Below are 20,345 nucleotides of genomic sequence, written 5' to 3'. Positions count from 1 at the left end.
AAAAAATCTTAATATTTTTATTATCCAATTAATACATTGATAATAGTATATATTAAAAGTTAATAAATAAAAGGTATTAATTGTAACTTTTTATAGAGTATAAGGGATTAATTTAAAAACATTAAGTTATTAAAAAAATACTCGATTCATATTATATAAAAATATTATTATATTAAAAAGGAAATAAAATGACTAGTTGATGTGAAATATACACTACATAGTTCGTGTATTTAAAATGGGCCGTCCTATACACACGAACTAATTCGTGTATTACCCTGAAATCATGAAACAATCGTTATATTAATTTTATTAATGCAAAATCAATAAATCAAGCTCGTCACTTTCGTAATTTCAATTCTTTTTATATCTTTTTCCTTTTCTTCCCTTTAGACTATAGACTTGGACGTAACTTACAAAACAAACCCTTATGTTATTATAAACTAGGGAAGAATCCGGTGTTGCGGGGGTTCAGACTTCACGAATAGCATCTGAAGCAGATAGAGAATTTATATTTACATCTTCTTTTACTGGGGATAGGCAATCTTTTGCATCTGCTGGAGTAGAGGCAAACAGCAATGTAAAAAGCCAGATGTCAACACATCATTCGTCCACAGGTTCTGTAAATGTCTGAAAATTTATGGTTTGATTGTAAAAAAAGTATTAGTGGTTAAAAACTGCAAAACTACCCTTACTTTACCAATGCCAAATATGGAGTGAATGTTTAACCAACATGAAAATAATTTTTTTATAAGTAAAAACATTTGAAAAGGAAGCATTTAGTGGCCAAGAGCATCAGCTGTGGTTTTGGATCTTTTTATTTTGGATGAAAGGGGCATTTTCGTCAAAAATCCAGAGTGACGATATTACCCCCGACTGGAAGTGGGAAATTTGTCGGGTTTCCTATATCATGCTCCAAAAGCCGTTAGTGAGGAGAGAGTCCACACTTCATAGTACACTGTAGTAGATAGTAGTGGTCTATAAATCTTAATTAAATTTTTTAAAAAAATATAAAGATTATAAATATGTTAACCAAGTTTTTTATAAAAATGTGAGGTTTTACCTTGTTAGTTGGAGCTGTTTGAAGATAATCATATAAAAGTGGAAGCTCTTGTTTAAATTTTCGTTCAAAGGAAGAAGGAGCACTATGAAAAAACAGAAACATAAACACTAAACAACCAAAAAGAAAAAAAAAAAAAAAAAAAAAAAAAAAAAAAAGATACCTATAAGGAGTACCTGTGCTACCACCTCCAGCATGAACAACCATCCTTTTCGCAGTTGTTGTGTTTGACCTAAATACAAATCTGAATGACATTAAATTTGTGGCTCACACAACCAATAATTCAATATTGGAGACAACAAACAAAAGAATCGAACTCAATCAAAACTTACAGGTTCAACCTTCGGACACACATAAACAGGGCTTTGTGAAGATGAAAGCTCCAATATCTACTCTAACCCAACCGAAAAACAAAGAAATTCATCCAAAGGAATTTAAAGAACCCTACTTATTAAAGGAAGCAAATTATGTAGACATTTTTCAATAGATATCAAATTAATAGGATAACTCCTTATGTGAAATTTGACTAAAATAGTATGTTGGCAACATGAATTGTTTTAAAGGCCCTAAAATAGTATGTTGGCAACATGAATTGTTTTAAAGGTGCATGTATGATATTTTGTGGCATGCTATGATGAGCATAAATGGATATGATTCTTGAAAACAACCTTTTTGAGATGGATCTTTCATGTGTACGCAAAATCATGTTCCAAAATGACTCGGCTTCATCTACTCTTTGCTCCATATCGAATGCGTGTAGGAGGGTGTCAGATGTTCCTATTGTCATTCCTTGACTTTTCCTAAACATCCATTTTGCCACCTGTACAATCAATGGAATATGTCAACATGAATTATATCTTTTGGTCCCTGTGGTATATCGTTTTTTTTTTCCTCTTGGTTCCTATTTCAATGTGATCATATAGTTAATGAAGATTCGTTTTTGAAACATATCCAAGAAAATCTATATAGCACACTACAGGGACCAAAAGTGTAAATTAGGATATTAATACTTGAATGACACGGTTCCATTGTTTCCGGCATTTTAGGATATTAAGAGCTTTGGCTGCTGCTTTTTGACTCCCAAGCCGTCCATTAATCAAGTGCTCCATAAACAGCTTCTTTCTCATTTGGCAACCCACAAACCTGTAAATTCACAAATCAAGTAACTTTAAAACTGAATTTACTATAATCCCAAAAATAAAATTATACTATCCTTTTAAATATCAGAAAATGGCCTAATAGCATTTTTGGTCCCTGTAGTTTTTAATTTCAATAATTACATTTTTGGTCCATGCAGTGTATAATTTGCACTTAGCTGTAGTTTTTAGTTTGGGGTAAATACAGTGAATCAACCTGATTAAGAAAATAAATGAAAGTTTTAGACCCATGTTAAATTTAAATTGAATCTTTTTTTCCAAAATTTTAAATCTTGTTATTGATTTATAAAAATCTTGCCTCGTTCGTACCCAATCTATCTTTCCTCTTTGTTTCAATAGTTCTTAATACAATCATCATTAGTTTATCATTTCATGCTAAAGAGATGGGAAAGAGGACTTACTTAAAGATAGGCTATATCTAGGAAAGAACTACTTCAGCCAACTCTTCAATTGGGTAGCCTCTGTATCTTAACATCCCTTTATTAGATAAATAAACTGATCTAAGGAGAAAATAAATAAAACCACTTATATCATTATACTAACCTTTTATAGCTTCACCATTTCCTTATGCCCTTGCAAGGAATTCTCTCTGTCTCTCCTATAACATGTGACAGGACCTACAGAGACATAGCACAAAACATAACTCATTGTATCATACTCATACATAAGTAACTCAATCATTACAATGTGTAAACATTTTAAATCAAAATGATGTAATAAATAAGAGTTTGGAAGCATACTGCGAATTTCAGGGGGTGACATAAGAGGGTATGAAAGAATAACTGAGCCGGATTTACAACATTGACTGTATAATGGCGATTAACAGTAGATTGAGTAAGATTTCTTTCAACAACCCAAAAAAATTTCTTTGATTGAGAACCCAATGACAGATTCTTCAACAAATTGGCAGCTTCTGTACAAAAATAGGTTAAGAAGATAGAGTATAGTGTTCCTTTCACATAAATTCAGCTTTTAAACTAATCCATCACAAATATGCGTTAACGGTTGGAATATGATGAAATTGAATCATCTAATAAAGTTTTGATTCAATACTCATTATTATAAAACAAAGAAAAAATGAAAAGGGAAGATGAACAATAACAGGAATTTTATCAAACAGTTGGTGGGCACAGGGCATTGCAGTGTTACATACCAGATGGAGAAACGGCGATATAGAGAGAAAACGAAAACTCAAGTAGGAACATCCAATTTACAAACTCAGTCGATTCTGTGTAAATAAGAAACAAACGATCTTAGAAATGTTAAACCGAATTAAGAACCAAACACAAATTACATAGCGATGGCAGACGGATTCCATGTGGAAAACAGCTGCAGATGTTGAAGGCGCGAACCGGGACTTTCAGCGTTGACGACCCATTCTTGGTCGATCGTTATTTTAGGCATACATGACCACCGCCGCCACATCTTGAATCTTTATAATCGACTTGACAACGGTCACGAATCGTAGACGACTCAATCAGAGGAGCAGAAAGAGAAAGAGGGAAAAAAAACATCAACATGGGTCTGAAAACTCACTCCAATCAATCTAAACCACAAAAAAATTTATGTGATATTGAAACAGAAACAGAGAATTGAAGGAATACCGTCTGATGAACTTCACGATGACAGTGAATTAAATGGACCTTTCTAGGCCTGTCGAAAAAACCCGAAACCCGTTCTACCCACACGACCCGTTACGAATTCGGGTAGAATGGGTCGGGTAGAACGGGTAACGGGTATGAACATTCGGGTAATAGGTTAACCCGATAATAATATAGGTCGGGTTTTAGGTATGAATATTTATTTTCGGGTATACCCGAATACCCGAATTTATTTTTTAAATAATACCAAATATACAATGCAGTCACGTACGCACACTTCAAATAAAACAAAACCCTTCGTTTCCTTCTTATGAACGACGGCTCGATGGTCTACGCAAACTTGCAAAGGGAATACGACGCTGAAGCTGAAGTCCTGAACCGTCATCACAATTCTCAGTTTCTTACTATCGCACGGAATGGAATTAAAAAAGTACATAACATATTATAATGATTTGTATTGTTATTATATATGTACTTGTTAATTGTATGGAGTATTTTCCTACCCGATTCTTTATTAAACCAACCAACATGTAAAAATAAAAAAATAAAAAAATAAAAAATTATCAATAAGTGTCATTTAAGAAATTTTCTGGTATACCCGATAATTACCCGACCCGACCTCAAACCGGAATACCCAAAACCCGAAAACCCGAATTACAATATAGGTCGGGTATCAGGTATTATTTTCTTAAGAAAATACCCGTTCTACCCGACCCGTTCTACCCGAAACCCGAAAATTTTACCCGTTCGACACCCCTAGACCTTTCTTTGTTCGAGTGTTGAAGAAGCAGTGGCATAGTAGAAGCTTAAGAGAGACCGTTTATATGTGTGTGTGCCGACCCTTGCTTCTTCCATCCCTCAAAAAATCGATGTACGTCTCGACCTGTGGTGCGGGGAGAATCTGCGTTCTCTGTGGTTCGTTTAAGCAGATGGGGAAACCCACATAAACATTTGTGGGTCGATTTGGAAGACCACGTATGAAAGAATGAAGCAGAAGATATCAATCAGATGGTGAAAAGGCAGACGAAGCGGTGAATGGAGTCGTGGCAGAAAACGATGAACCGATGGGATGACGATGCCAACGTCAAACGGTCAAGATGTAGCACGTGGAAACCACTTTTTCAAATATACAGAAAAATAGAAATAAAAAATTAAAAAAGGATAAATAAGAATTTTAAAAAAATAAACAAAAAAAAATTTCAGACAATTACACGTAGAACTGTTCATCATGTAGTTGTAAATTAGTATATATATATATATATATATATATATATATATATATAATAGGTATATAAAATATATATGTTAATAATCTTAAAACTTATAAAAATATATGTGAATATTTTTTTAATTTTAGTATCACTATATGGTTTAATGATCATATAGATAAGGTTCAATTATGGTGTCAGTATGTGTGTCAATCGATCTATTGACAAAATGTAATATTATAATTTTATACCTTCGGTTTAAGTTAGAGTTTTAGAAAAGACCATAGATTTTTTTTAATTTATATCTTAAACCCTTGAAACTTTATTAATTTTGAAAAATAACAAAAGAGAAACATATTATGTAATCATAAAATTTGTATAATTAAAATGATCTCATGAATACATTTATAAGAAGAGTAATAATGAATATTATTAAATATTTTTAAATATTAATAAAGAAGAGTAATAATGAATATTATTAAATATTTTTAAATATTAATAAAAAAAGTTAATTTGTTAAATATGAAATATAAACTATGAAATACTAACAAAAATAGAAGGGATAAAAATGAAAATTTGGTTTCAATTTCTTTCTATATATATAGACGATTGATATTTCTTATTTGTTAAACTGAAAGCGACTTGCAATGTTATTTTGAAAGTAACTTTCGTTAAAAGCAAACATACGATATTTGTTATAAATATAGATTTTATTAAATGGCAAGTTGGGAAGAATGGATGAGTGGCACATATAACTTGTGATTGTAACAATTCATTATATATTAATCCTACAAAAGGAGGCGAAGAACATACTAAAAAGAGATATATAATCCACGTTTTTATTTTTCTATACTATGTTTTTTTCTCTGTTTTCACATATTAAAAATACTTACTATAAGTAGAAGTTTTCATCAAAAAAAAAGTTATAAACACAAGGTTTTTATTAGCATTTACGTAATGGCGGGTTGGGAAGAGTATTTTAAATTCAACGATCAACCGAATTATGAGATATTTTTATACAACTGTTATTTATTTATTTTTATTTTTTTTGTAAGTTGTAACATGTACCGTGTGTTTCGTGTAGATGCATAATGTTCATACAAACGCATATGAAGGTTGTGAAAAGTATTTTCACTTCAACGATCAAATGAACTATCGGGTACTTTTATATAAGTGTTTTATTTTTTATTTTATTTTTTTTATTAGTTGTAACTTGTAGTGTGTGTTTCGTGTAGATGAATAATGTTCATACAAACACATATGAAGGTTGTGAAGAGTATGTTCAATTCAACGATCGAACGAATTATGAGGTATTTTTATGTAAGCGTTTTTGTTTTTAAAATTGTTTTTGTAAGTTGTAATTACTAACGTGTGTTTTGTGTAGACGAATAATGTTGACACAAACGTATATAAAGGCGACGGAAATGAAAACAAGAAAAAAAAGTAGTTAATTCATCAATGACTCAAGTTTTCAAACCAACATAGTAAAAATTTAAGTTCATTAATATATATTTGCATTTGCAGTAAGGTTGTCATCTAGAATATTGCTAGTTGTTGATTATTATATCATTTTCACGTGTTCAATTCTCATAAAGACTTAATAGATTGGGTGCAACAAACACGACGTTCTCTTGGTTATGTTATCAACATAAAAAATTCTAAACGTGATTTTAATGTTTTATTTAAATGTGATCGTGGTGGTATATACACGAATATGAAAATCTCCAAAATACTCATGGTCGTCCTTCTTCAAAGAATAAGTTTTTTGGAAAAAGTCGTGCTGGTCTACCTTTAAAACCTATCAAACAACGCATCCGTTCTTGTTCGCCGCCAATGGAAAATGTCGATATATTAATCAATTTTCGATATGAATTAATTGAAGAGTTGAAGAAATACAAGACAGAATATGTTGGCATATTTGGAACCGAATAATGGTCTAATAATTACAACGCTTTAAATTTTTTCAGCAGTCCTGCGCTTGAAGAATATTGGATGATAATGACATATATGTGTATCCTCATTGCTTCAAGATACAATGTGATACTACATGTTTTAACTATCACAGGTGTGGTATGAACGTGTTGCCATAGCACTTGGATATATTAATAACAATCATTACGTCAAAGTTACATTGGATGGAGGATACCCGATGTCTACTATTTCGCCACAGCGGCATCATTTGAGGTATGCTTGTGCAACAGGATGGGCTACTCCCTATAAAGATCGACTAGATGTATATAAGAAGTTATTGGCCACTAATGGTACTCGTGAACATGTTGTTTTAGACAAATAACATTGTAAGAAAGTTTTAATAAAGTTGTAATATATTGATTTTTAAAGTTGTAATATGTATTAGTGTGTTTTTTCATTTGTTAAAAGTTTAGTAAGTTTTTATTTATTTTAGTTTAATATTTAATTTTACATGTTAAATTTTATTTAATTTAACCTGTAAACCGAACAGAATAAACCGTAACTGAATTAACCAAAACCAATTAACCGAACTTTATTTGGTTTAGTTATGGTTAGTTTTAAGATGTAAAAATCGATAAAACCGAAACGATTAAACTGAAAATCCAAAAAAACGACCGAATAATACGCTAATTAGAAGTCTAAAATAATAGGTCTAAAATAACAAAAAAATCTTAATATTTTTATTATCCAATTAATACATTGATAATAGTACATATTAAAATTTAATAAATAAAGGGTATTAATCTCTATATATATTAAACCAAAAACTTAATTACATCACCTAAAACAATCTGACCCCTTCAATGTTTTTCATTGATTATTTTAAACCACTAGATCAATTTCGCTGATGTCATCATAACAAAAGGGAACTACAAATACGCCTTTTGTTACCGTCTAAAACCATTTTTCCTCCAAAATACGAATTGCTCTCTTCCTATTTCTCTCTCTAATGAAGATAATATCAAGAGTCGATGATCTCTCCGATTTCTATCAATGTTCTTCCTCCTCAAAATCAATGATCATTAAGCCATCTTATTATATATAGCGAGCCACTTATCTTCTCCATCAATGCATCACCTGCGTCGTGTTTGTCACCAACAACTTGAAATTAAGATTGACTGCCAAAGATTATTCTCAGTGCGCTTTTCTTCTTCTCAAGGTACGCATTCTTTTTAAAAAATTTTTGTCTCAATTCTACTAATAAAAAATGTTATCGATCTTGCCTACTTTTATCTTCTATTGATTTTGCTAATTCAAATGTCACTGATATTGCCTACTGTATCTTCTGTTGGTTTTGCTAATAAAAATTTCGATCGATATTGCCTAATGTATCCCTATCTGTTGCCAGAAAATTAAACATCATACCTGAATGAATCTGAATCTGAATGTAACTTTTTTGAAATTGCCTTCTGATATTCTAATGTATGGTTAGTTTTGCAATTATTACGAGTTTTAAAGTTTTAGTTCTTATTAGGAATTTTTTATGAAATTAATTGCTTTAGGTTTTTGTAGCTTCCATTTGAACATTAATATAGATTTATTTAGGATGCATATTAGTTGTTTGATAAAATGCATGAACATAAAAAACTTTGGAAACTTCCATTGCCATCTGTGAATTTTTTACTAAAATACCCCTGTTTCTTTTTTTCCCCATTAAGGCATTGTTTCATTTGTATGGCTACATTACATAATATAATATGTCTTTAAGTGTTGGTAGATAATTTGGAAGGTGCAAATTCTCTAAAGAAGATGAAAAAAACTGCAAGAAACAAAAAAAAAAAAAAAAGGAAAGGCATGGAGACGACTGAAGTTGTTGTCCCCACTACTCCGGATGATAGAACACATTGAAAAAAAAAAGAAAAAAAAGGAAAATATGTGTGATTACAAAAAGCATTACTCATTTTTGGATTAATGATCTGGAATTGTGGTGTGACTTAAGTAATGCATGTGTGTTAAATTTTTATGGCAAGTTTACTATATTATTATTGTTATTCCACAAACAAGATTTTATAACAATAATTTTTTTTTATTGTTCGTAACAAACTATGTTGACCAAGTCTATTATTGTCAATTTGTTTTAAGTTTAAATAACAAACTATGTTGATCAAGTCTATTATTGTCAATTTATTTTAAGTTTAAAGGTAATCTCCTTAATCTTTGGCTTAAGCCACTGAGTTTGTTATTCCACAAACAAGATTTTATAACAATAATTTTTTTATTGTTCGTAACAAACTATGTTGACCATGTCTATTATTGTCAATTTGTTTTAAGTTTAAATAACAAACTATGTTGACCAAGTCTATTATTGTCAATTTGTTTTAAGTTTAAAGGTAATTTTCTTATGACCAATGGTATAATTGTCAACATGAGGACATACTTTAGAAATTTTAATTTCTTTCATGAATCTTATATTCTTATTTATGCATATTATCATTCCAATTATACTATCAATCATAAACACTTTCCAAAATAATTATATGTATATTTATCATGTTTCAATATATAGAATCCAGACATTTATGATTAAATCGTTTAATAAGGAAATATTATCTTTAAATCTTTTCAAAATCATGTACCCTTGTCAATTTAGAAACCATCATTTAATTTTATTTTATTAAAAAGGATTTAATTCATCTATTTTTATACATATTTTTATTTAATATAAAATCACGACACATGTTTTCCAATTATATCTCTATATTTGTTAACCAACTTTAATTCGTTATTATCTTTACCAATATCCTTTAATTCCATTCTTTGTATAATCATTTTTTATGGTATGTTATGATATCCATTTATGCATTTACTCTTCTCTCCAATTTTATGTACTTCATCTTACATTTTACAATATACAACATATATGAATACCAACAATGGAAGAACCAAATCAAAAACATCGTCATGCCCACCAGTGTCGAAAATCACAAGCGGTAAAATTTTAATTTAATATTATCATTAGATGTTCAATACATATCATTTATTGATTTTCTTTTTATGTAATATATATTCCCGTTAAATTTCATATTTAATGTCTAATATATTTTCATTTCATCCACCTTTATCATACTTTTTTTTGAAGAAAATAACTTCTACATCCCCACTAATTGTTGAGTTATTCGAAAATGCCCGGAATTACATTCAAACTCATCATCCCTTATCGTCCTACGACTGAATTTGCAACCTACAACAATTTCATCAAGGTTGCCACTTTCACAAATAACCAATCAGGGTAAATTATTAATAATTACTTTTATATTATTCTTTCACTGTCAGTCAAAACCATATAAAGACTATCATTTTTTCCAAATTTAATAACTGTTATGATACTAATAAACAGTTATAAACGGTCTGTACACGTCGCCGACTTCAAATGTCCAAACAAACAAAAATTCAACAACTTTCAAGGATGTAAGGACGCATCACAACACCGATAATAGTTATCCTATTGTTATATTACTACGTATTATATTTTTTTATTTAATTGATAATAAATTTAATTTCAATATATGTACTTTAATATTACATATACATATTCATATTTTCATTGTCATTTACAATACAATTTTTTTTCCAGAAAATCGTATCTTCATAACGTCTGTTTCTCAAGTTACTCGGGAAGTTACTCCATCACCTTCAACATTATCCTCTCATAACCGTATAGTACAACAAAATGTGCAACATTCATTTATTTCCTCAAGGCCGTCACTGTCACATATCACCGGTCAGGATAAGTTTTCATAATTATTTTTTTATTATGTTTACCTAAACAATTTAGATAATATAAAAACTTTAATACATTCAATATTTACTAAAATAAAAAACTACTAATGAATAGTTGTAAACAATTCAAGTACGTTGCCAATTTCAAATCACCAAACAATTCAAAATGCAACAACTTTCAATGCAGGCAAGACCTATCTGAACTATGGTCATATGTTTCAAAGTATGTCATTATTAATTAATGCATAGTATTTTTTATTTTATCATATAATTACGTTCGCTATATTTCACTTTATACCCTTTTTTCACGTTTAAAAGTTACTTCACAATTATTACCAACACAATCATTGATCTTATCTAATCATTATTTTTTTCAAAAAAATGTGCTACATTTCAAGAAAATAACACAACAAAAACGAAAAGAGGGAAACGAAAACAATTCAATACAAAGGATATTCTTTTTTTTGATTTGAATGAAGATTTTGTGGAGAACTCAAGCAATACTACTATTCGTTCTTAGCCTTCCTTCGGTTATACTGATAAGGTTGATTACCAAGGTATGTTATCATCTATTTTGTTAATACATCCACTTATACATTTTTGCACTTAATTTTATAAATATTTATTGTCTTATTAATAATTTAAATTATGTTTATTTTGCAGCACCAAGAAAAAAGAAATTAACATCCGTGCCTTATAATTCAGTTGGTCAAAATGATGTAAGGATTGACACCCAGACTAAATGTATTGGCATAAGCAAAGGTACGTTTCTTTCTATTTAAAATTTTAAATTTTGGTTATCCAATGAAAATTATCCTTTCAATATGTTATCACCCTTTTCATATTACGCTTAATTATAGTATATATTATGTGATGAGATTTTTTGTTTCTTTATAGATTATTTGGATTCTGGTGATGCGGTATACGTTTGCTCTCTATGTAAAGCTAGGGTTTGGAAGGGAGAAGCAATAAGAGGAAATAAATATTTAAGGAAAACCTCTTATTCCATATGTTGTTATAATGGAAAAGTAGAATTACCAGACTTGATTCACCCACCTCAGTTATTGCTTGATTTATATAGCGGAGTTACTGAAAATTCCATTCCGTTTTCAACGTAGATTTTTCAACGAGACTATTTATATACCTCGCATGAAGTTGACCCCATCCGATAAAAAAAATTCATTCCGTTTTCAACGTACGCAATTCCCAATAGCAGTTTGTTTCGCTATGACCATTAACAAAAGTCAATGACAGTCATTATCAAATGTTGGATTATACTTGCGTAGACCGGTCTTCACCCATGGTCAGTTATATGTAACTGTTTCTCGTGTAACAATAAAAAAAGGTTTGAAGGTACTCATATGTGACGAGGAAGGTCGTTCAACTAATAAAACAAAAAACGCTGTCTACAAAGAGGTCCTGCAACGTTTATAGATATTTATCGATTTCAGTGTTTCTTCTTCACATTTCAATAATAACAATAGTCATAAACTTTCTTTTATAATTATTATGCAATATATATAAATGTTTTTATGTTTTTTCAATACGTTTAACGCGGGTTATAATTTAGTTGTAACTTTTATAAGATTATAAGGGATTAATTTAAAAACATTAAGTTATTAAAAAAATACTCGATTCATATTATATAAAAATAATATTACATTAAAAAGGAAATAAAATGACTTAGTTGATGTGAAAGATACACTAGTTCGTGTGTCTAAAAATGGTTGACTAATAAGACACTCCATTGTACCATATAGACACCCTAATTTAATTTTGAAATATTTTTATTGGTTGAAATTTCATTGTTTCCGAAAAAACTGATTATAAGTAGTTGGTTATAGGTTGATTTTTTTATAAAATGGTCAATAGGGTGTCTAAGGGGTGTCTTATTAACAACACTCTGGGTCCTCCTATACACACGAACTAATTCGTGTATTATGACTTAGGAGGGTAATAACGTTTCCCGTTTGTCCATATTAGGTCCCTAACGTATTTTTTGTGTGTATTACACCATTAAGGTTGTTATAACCGTTTAGAAATAATCCATTTTACCGGTTTATTCCTGTTAAAATGACTATTTGTAAGCGGTTAGAATAACTTTAATGGTGTAATACGCACAAAAAATACGTAGGGACCTAAAATGGACAAACAGGAAACGTTATTACCCTCCTAAGATTTTTAGTATTTATTATTTTGAATATATATTTTTAAGATTTTTAGTATTTATTTTTATATGTGTATTTCATATAAAGTTGTTGAAATTAAAAAGAATAAAAAGTAGAAAGGTTTGGATTGGATTGGATTGGATTGGATTGGATTTTGTAACCACATCATCATGAACACCGACTCAATAATCGAGCGTTCCATATGAACCGTCGGTCTAGAATCCACTCAATCCACCACATCACGGATAGATGAAAACAAAGAAAGGTCCAAATGAAGCCAATGCTCAACCCGACTCCAAACCTGATCAGCAACCGAAAATTGCAGCAACAAATGCTTCACACTTTCTTGAGAATTATGACACACATGACACAATAAGGAATCTATCATCACCCCCCTTTCCACCAGTTTAGCTCTTATCGGAATGCGATCCAAAAGCATCCAAATTACCAACCCCAAGACCTACAAGTTTCTTATTTAAAAAGTAAAAATTTACTATAGGGGTTTATAGTTTCATACGGGGATAATGACTTAGGAGGGTAATAACGTTTCCCGTTTGTCCATATTAGGTCTCTAACATATTTTTTGTGTGTATTACACCATTAAGGTTGTTATAACCGTTTAGAAATAATCTTTTTTACCGGTTTCTTCCTGTTAAAAAGACTATTTGTAAACGGTTATAATAACATTAATGGTATAATACGCACAAAAAATACGTTAGGAACCTAAAATGGACAAACAGAAAACGTTATTACCCTCCTAAGTCATTATCCCTTATATTAATTTCATTAATGCAAAACCAATCCTATCAGGCTTGTCACTTTCGTAATTCAATTCTTTTTATATCTTTTTCCTTTTCTTCCCTTTAGACTATAGACTTAGACGTAACTTACAAAACAAACCCTTATGTTTTTATTATTTAGTTATTTGAAATACGTATATAAAAATATATGTTAATAATCTTAAAACTTTTAAAAATATATGTGAATAATTTTTTTATTTTAGTATCACTATATGGTTCATATTGATAAGGTTCAATTATCGTGTCAATATGTGTGTCAATCAATCTATTGTAATATTACAATCAATCTATTGACAAAAATCATATTGATAATGTTCAATTATGGTGTCAATATGTGTGACAATCAATCTATTCACAAAATGTAATATTACAATTTTATACCTTCAGATTAAGTTGTAGTTTTAGAAAAGACCATAGATTTTTTTAATTTATATCTTAAACCCTTGAAACTTTATTAATTTTGAAAACTAACAAATAGAAACATATTATTTAATCATAAAAGTTGTATAATTAAAATGATCTCATGAATACATTTAAAAGAAGAGTAATAATGAATATTATTAAATATTTTTAAATATTAATAAAAAAAGTCAATTTGTTAAATAAGAAATATAAACTATGAAACACTAACAAAATAGAAGGGATAAAAATGAAAATTTGGTTTCAATTTCTTTCTATGTATAGGCCATTGATATTTCTTATTTGTTAAACTGGAAGCGACTTGCAATGTCACTTTAAAAGTAACTTTCGTTAAAAGCAAATATACGATATTTGTTAAATATAGATTTTATTAAGTGGCAAGTTGGGAAGAATGGATGAGTGACACATATTATGAGATATTTGTACTTAACATTTCTTATTTTTTATTGTTTTTTTGTTAAATGTATTTTTTTTTTTCTCTGTTACCCTTTCAAGTCATTCACACAGTTACCCTTTCAAGTCATTCACGCAGGCTACATTACAAAATTAAACATGTATCATAAAACTATAAAAACCAAAGAAAAACCACTAGTCTCTAAAAAGAAAATTACAATATATAATAAAATTATCACAATCAAAATCACATAACATAATCAATTACACCCACACTCTCCAACGATTCAACTACACAACTCGGAGTCTACACACACAACATACATTCGTCAATTACAAACTTCACAAAACAACAATCTCAATCACACCAAAAAAAAAAAAAAAAAACTCAACTCTTCACGAAAACACTTTACACCAATTACCACACCTATACAATAAATATCTTAAATTTGCAACAACCAAATGAATTCTTCTTTCTATCTTCTCCTTAAGGATGAGCCTCTTCCAGTTGCTTTCATATTCTGGGAATCCCTAAAGCAAACAAAGTGCACAATTGTGTTTCCATTTGGATACACTGCAAAAACACTAGTCCCTATCTTCTTGTTACAAAGAGAACACATACTCTCTCCCGTTATCTTCACATCCACTTTTCTCTGGCTATATAACTCATCCTTCGTCTACACCATTATACAAAATCACATATTAAAAAAATAAATTTAAAATAAAAAAAGTTACATTGCTATTTCAAGACATAAACATACTTGGAGATTCTGACATTCTCTCAATCTCTTAATCACGGAAAAGTTCCGATGCGCTTCACTCGTCTTTCTCAAAAGAGGTCCGAGAAATGGAAGCAAATTCTAAAAAAAAAAAAAGATTCAAAAACATTTGTATAACGTAAAGAGTAAAGACAAGACAGGAAGGGTAAGTGGGTAATTTAATTACATGTAGTTTGGTTTCTTTAGGTAAAAGTTTAAGTGCATGTGAACCGTTGACCCGGTCCCACCTTTGACCCAACACATCAAGAACCTCATCAAGCATGATATTGGAAACAACTTCCTCACCAAAATCATCTCCATCACTTTTCCCACTATCGGTTTCACTTGGGCTGATTCTAGAATCTTCTGCGCCTTCGATGTCTGCTATTTTTTTTCCTAATCCTTTTGCTTTGGTTTTTACTGATGTCCAACCGACTTTAGGACTTGGAGATGATGATGATGAAGATACGAGATTTGCGATTCTTTTTTCGATATTTTTTATTGTTTTTTTAGGGTTTAGATAGATTTGAAGTAAAGTGAGGTATATGTTGGTTTTTGTAGTTTGTTGTTGATGAAGTCCTGCCTCGTATAATTTGTCACAGTAGGATAAAGCTAGGCTTGGAACATGAAGCTGGAATATGGAATACAAGTAAATTTGATGGAATAGTAAGAAACAAAATATTATTATTATAATAATAAGAATAAGGGAAAACTCTTTAAAAGTCTTTATATTTTGGTTTCATAATCGTTTTAGTCCTTGTATATTTTTTTTATTCAGTTGGGTCCCGAAAACCGGCAATTTTAATCGTTTTGACCGTTTTAGCAGGTCAACAGGTCGTCCCGTTTTCAAAATTTACACTTTGGACGAGATTTTAAATTTTATTACAAATTTAGTCCAAATTTTACACTTTTGGCCCAGATTTCAAAATTTTGTTACGAATTCATCCTAAACTTTGAAAAAAAAAAGGATGTGAAAAAACTAAATTTATGATGAATTCGTAACAAAATTTTGAAATCTGAGCCAAAAGTGTAAAGTTATGGACCGAATTTGTAATAAAAGTTAAAATCTTGGCCAAAAGTGTAAATTTTGGAACAAATTTGCAATAAAATTTATATTCTGGTTCAACAGGGCATCCCACTTCCAAAATTTACACTTTTGGACCAGATTTTATATTTTATTACAAATTAATCATAAATTTAGTTTTTTTACATCTTTTTTTTCGAAATTAAGGATGAATTTGTAACAAAATTTACACTTTTGGCCCAGATTTTAAATTTTATTACAAATTAATCATAAATTTAGTTTTTTTACATCTTTTTTTTCGAAATTAAGGATGAATTTGTAACAAAATTTACACTTTTGGCCCAGATTTTAAGTTTTATTACAAATTTGGTCCAAACTTTACACTTTTAGCCCAGATTTCAAAATTTTGTTATGAATTCATCCTTAATTTTGAAAAAAAAGGATGTAAAAAAACTAAACTTATGATGAATTCGTAACAAAATTTTAAAATTTAGGCCAAAAGTGTAAAATGTTATCCAAATTTGTAATAAAATTTAAAATCTCGTCCAAAAGTGTATAAATTTTGAAAGTGGGATGCCCTGTTGACCAAAATAAAAGGGTCAAAATGATTACAATTGTCGGTTTTTGGGACTTAATCAAATAAAAAAAATATAAATAAGGACTAAACCGATTATGAGGCCAAAATATAAGGACTTTTATGGAGTTTTCCTTTTCCCTAATAATAATAATAATACCTTATGAACATAAATGGACAATGCAAGTTCATGTTGATTCATTTTCCCTGATAAAATTGCACGTTCTTCATACAAAGCATTTGGAGGTAATCTTTTCAATAAAATCTCTGGATTATATCCAGAAATACCCTCCAATGCTGATAACAGCTTTTTCCTTGATGCTGTGTAACTTTTTTCATCCCACTTCTTTTCAGCAATCAGATCATTATACCAATCAAGCACTTCAGAAAGATATATTTGCACCTACAATTACAACACAAACATTAATCTCTCAGAGATTAAACAGTAACAAATATATATTGACATACCATTTCATTTTGAAGATTCCCAGAGATTCCATTTTCATTCATTGAAAGCATCAATTCCAAATACATAGCTTGCATTTTGGGAGCATGTTGTTTTAAATAAGAGTTGACCAAATCTGCAGGAATGTTTCCAGTCAAAAACAGGTCAATGGTTTGACTTGGACACCTTTCAAGAACATGCATTGAGAATTCCAGAACAAGCATAGGGTCGGGCCCACATAAAGGCTGCATAAAAGTATAAAACAATTCAAATACACAATACAAAAATTTATACATGATAATTAAAAAGTTAACAACTTACTTTGAGATATTCAATTATCATCTCAGGTTTGAACTTTTGATCTGATTTTGACTCGTTGACTAGCTTATGAAGAAGCTTGAGAGCTTCACGATGCATGGAGTTCCATTTGTAAAGTTCTAATAAACATAAATAATGGTTTCCATTTTTTAATATTTCCTCACATATTTTCACATCACAATAATTTAAACTTTTTAGTAAATCCAAAGCAGGAGTAGATTGTGAGGTTAAAAGCAGAGCTTGTAGAAGTGCAGTGTCTAATATCAATGCCATTTCTCGAGCACCTGAGTCAAGGGGCATGTTGACTCTCCCCTAAAAGTAAAAAATAAAAAAAATAAGTTCAATTTATAATATTATATCTTAATACTATTCACTTTAAATAATGTTGAATTGTTACCTTGTTTGATCTTTTGGATCGATTGCTTTCATGGGAATGTCCAACAGCATCTGATATAACCTCTTCAGTTCCTTCAGCAGCAGCTTTTCCAATTACACTGTTTCTCTTCTTCTGTAGAAACTTTACTAATGCCATTAATGTGTTATGAGACATTTTCTTGGATTCAAGAGCAGAGGTTTCATCATATTCCAGTGTAGGAGAAGGTGAAGAAGTGTCCATGTCATCTGACATACCAGATGAAGCTCTTGATAAGTAAACTTCACCACTCATATCCAAAAACTTCTCAGGTCCAGAAACCATTGATGACTTTGGAATAACTATTGATGGATATAAAGAAAGAACATAAGTTATTTCCACTTGAGATGCCACAAAATGATCCATGGCTTCCTCATAGCTCCCATTTTCAAACAGATAGTGTGCATATCTGTATTAAAGAACAACAACATTAGAGAACAATAACATTAGAGAACAACAATGAAAATGACAAGAATACCCCTCATACAAATGGTAAATATTACCTGATATGAATTGACTGCTCCTTTGAGGCTCGAAGGTTTGAATCTTCTGGTGGAAGTAGCTTACATAATGCTAAAGCTTCCTCAAAGTTTCCAGATGCTGTCAGTTGTACAATCTGCATTGTGATATAAGATTTAGGAACTGGTAAAATTACATAAATGGCCATTGCTTTTGTTTCTGGATTTCAGATTTCAGACAAACCTGTGCTCCAATAGGAACAGGGAACAATCCATGAATGGAGTTGTTTAGGGCAACAATCACTGCATTGTTTCCTTGGTGAATAAGGCGGACATCACGAAGAACAACTGTTTGTATTAATGGGTAAGGGACTCGTAAAGATCGTATCTGGACACATCAAGATAAGAATAATGTATTAGTTTATTAGGTACTAACCTCGGATAAGAAAGAAGATAAGAAATCTATAATACCTCTATGTGTCTTTGTAAAAGAGCTGTAGCATAAGGCTTCTGAATGACAACTACTGCAGGGGCTTCAGACCAACAGATCCTGCCTTCTTGAAGGAGCTTGCCATTTTGGTCCACAAGAACTCCAATGTTATCCTGAGAACAGTGTGTTGATTCACTCATTCACATATGTAAAATATCGAAGAAAATGGCGTGTAAGAAAGAAAGAGTGTATACTGTATACAGTACCTTCCCTAAAAGAAGTTCTCCAGATGGAAGAGACACCACTAATGGTGGAGCAATTCTTCCTGAGGGGAAGACCTCTGAAAGTGCACCATTGGTGGCGTTCAATATCGTGTATTCTCTTCTAATCCCAAGACATATATTCTCGCCACACCAAGACATTGACTTCACTGTATCTGGAACACCAAATTCTTTCACCTCCACAAATCCACGCCCTCCTACAGAAGAATTGAAAGTTGTGATAAAGATTTCAGCGATTAAGCTTAGTATTTCAGGACAAATTACCATCGTGTCTGAAAATGCAAACCCTCTTTTGCCTAGCAAAGCACAAGAACCCTCTGCGATCATCCCACGAGTAAGCATTAGCTCCTTTCGCCTTCGTAATCACCGCTAGCGTCTCCAAATTCGGGAGCTTATGAAACGAAATTGACTCGGAGAGAGAAAGCAGAAGCTCTCTAGACCCCAACACCTCCATAGCCAACATAGGCTTCCTGGAGAATCCATTGACAGTTCTCTCGAGCACGTATGGTTCCCTCTTCAATTCTAGGGTTTTAGAATGACGATCGGATGGTGGAGATCTGTCAGCTGATGAGGTGGAGGATTCCGGGCCGTAGATTCGAAGAGATCCATCGGCACAAGCGACTAGTAGGTTTGAGCCATAGGATTCAACCGCGTCGATCTTCGTGGGGCAACCATTGAGTAGTTCAAGCGAATCGAATGCAGTGTGCACCATTTTTTCCGGTGATCTTCCTTGAAACTCTGAGAAATATAAGGTGTCTGGTTATTCGGGTCAAACGACGTCGTAGTGGTCGTTGACTGTTTAGAGGATGAAAAACCCTGAGCCAAAGCTGCCCGCGCTTTTGAACTCGGCCTTTATGGGGTGGTTTGGTGCGCCTTGGATCATATAATCAAAGAGGAAGTAGATTTTCTAAGTAAAAATAAATCATCAAAATATGTTGTTATTTCCTATAATTGGACTCTTAAAGTATAATGTTTTAGTGTGAATGACCAAAGTAATAGTTGAGAAAGAGTGAGAAACATATGTTTATATCCAAATTTGTTTTGATACTACACTTTTGCATGTGTGTACTACATAAACATATATTGGAATGCATAAACAAACACATATGCATAACTATGTAACAAATACAAAAAACTCCATGATTTCATT

At 31.0% G+C, this 20,345-nt stretch overlaps 1 protein-coding gene across 1 annotated transcript; it reads right to left on the bottom strand.

Annotated features, from left to right (window-relative positions):
• Positions 1-14,698: 14,698 nt before the first annotated feature.
• Positions 14,699-20,047, bottom strand: LOC145166809 (vacuolar sorting protein 39-like). The gene is made up of 12 exons (XM_079085847.1): positions 19,460-20,047; positions 19,181-19,392; positions 18,956-19,087; positions 18,729-18,872; positions 18,530-18,642; positions 18,012-18,435; positions 17,618-17,926; positions 17,320-17,541; positions 17,012-17,254; positions 15,441-15,884; positions 15,257-15,355; positions 14,699-15,172 (listed from the first exon to the last, which is right to left on the bottom strand). Exons 1-12 carry the CDS (start codon positions 19,905-19,907, stop codon positions 14,972-14,974), a joined length of 2,991 nt encoding a protein of 996 aa, XP_078941973.1. The 5' UTR covers positions 19,908-20,047; the 3' UTR covers positions 14,699-14,971.
• Positions 20,048-20,345: the final 298 nt, after the last annotated feature.

The sequence above is a fragment of the Lactuca virosa genome, chromosome 3 (assembly GCF_052849685.1).
Source record: "Lactuca virosa cultivar CGN04683 chromosome 3, Lactuca_virosa_CGN04683_v6, whole genome shotgun sequence".
Taxonomy (NCBI): domain Eukaryota; kingdom Viridiplantae; phylum Streptophyta; class Magnoliopsida; order Asterales; family Asteraceae; genus Lactuca; species Lactuca virosa.
This window is presented reverse-complemented; position numbering and strand designations above follow the sequence as displayed.

Bases quoted from the DNA above. Each gene is read 5' to 3' on its own strand.
- LOC145166809 (XM_079085847.1), bottom strand. From the start codon at position 19,907: ATGGTGCACACTGCATTCGATTCGCTTGAACTACTCAATGGTTGCCCC. The intron at 15,885-17,011 runs GTATTATTATTA...TCCATATTCCAG, and splicing joins TGTCCATTTATGTTCATAAG to CTTCATGTTCCAAGCCTAGC. The intron at 15,356-15,440 runs GTAATTAAATTA...TTTTTTTTTTAG, and splicing joins CTAAAGAAACCAAACTACAT to AATTTGCTTCCATTTCTCGG.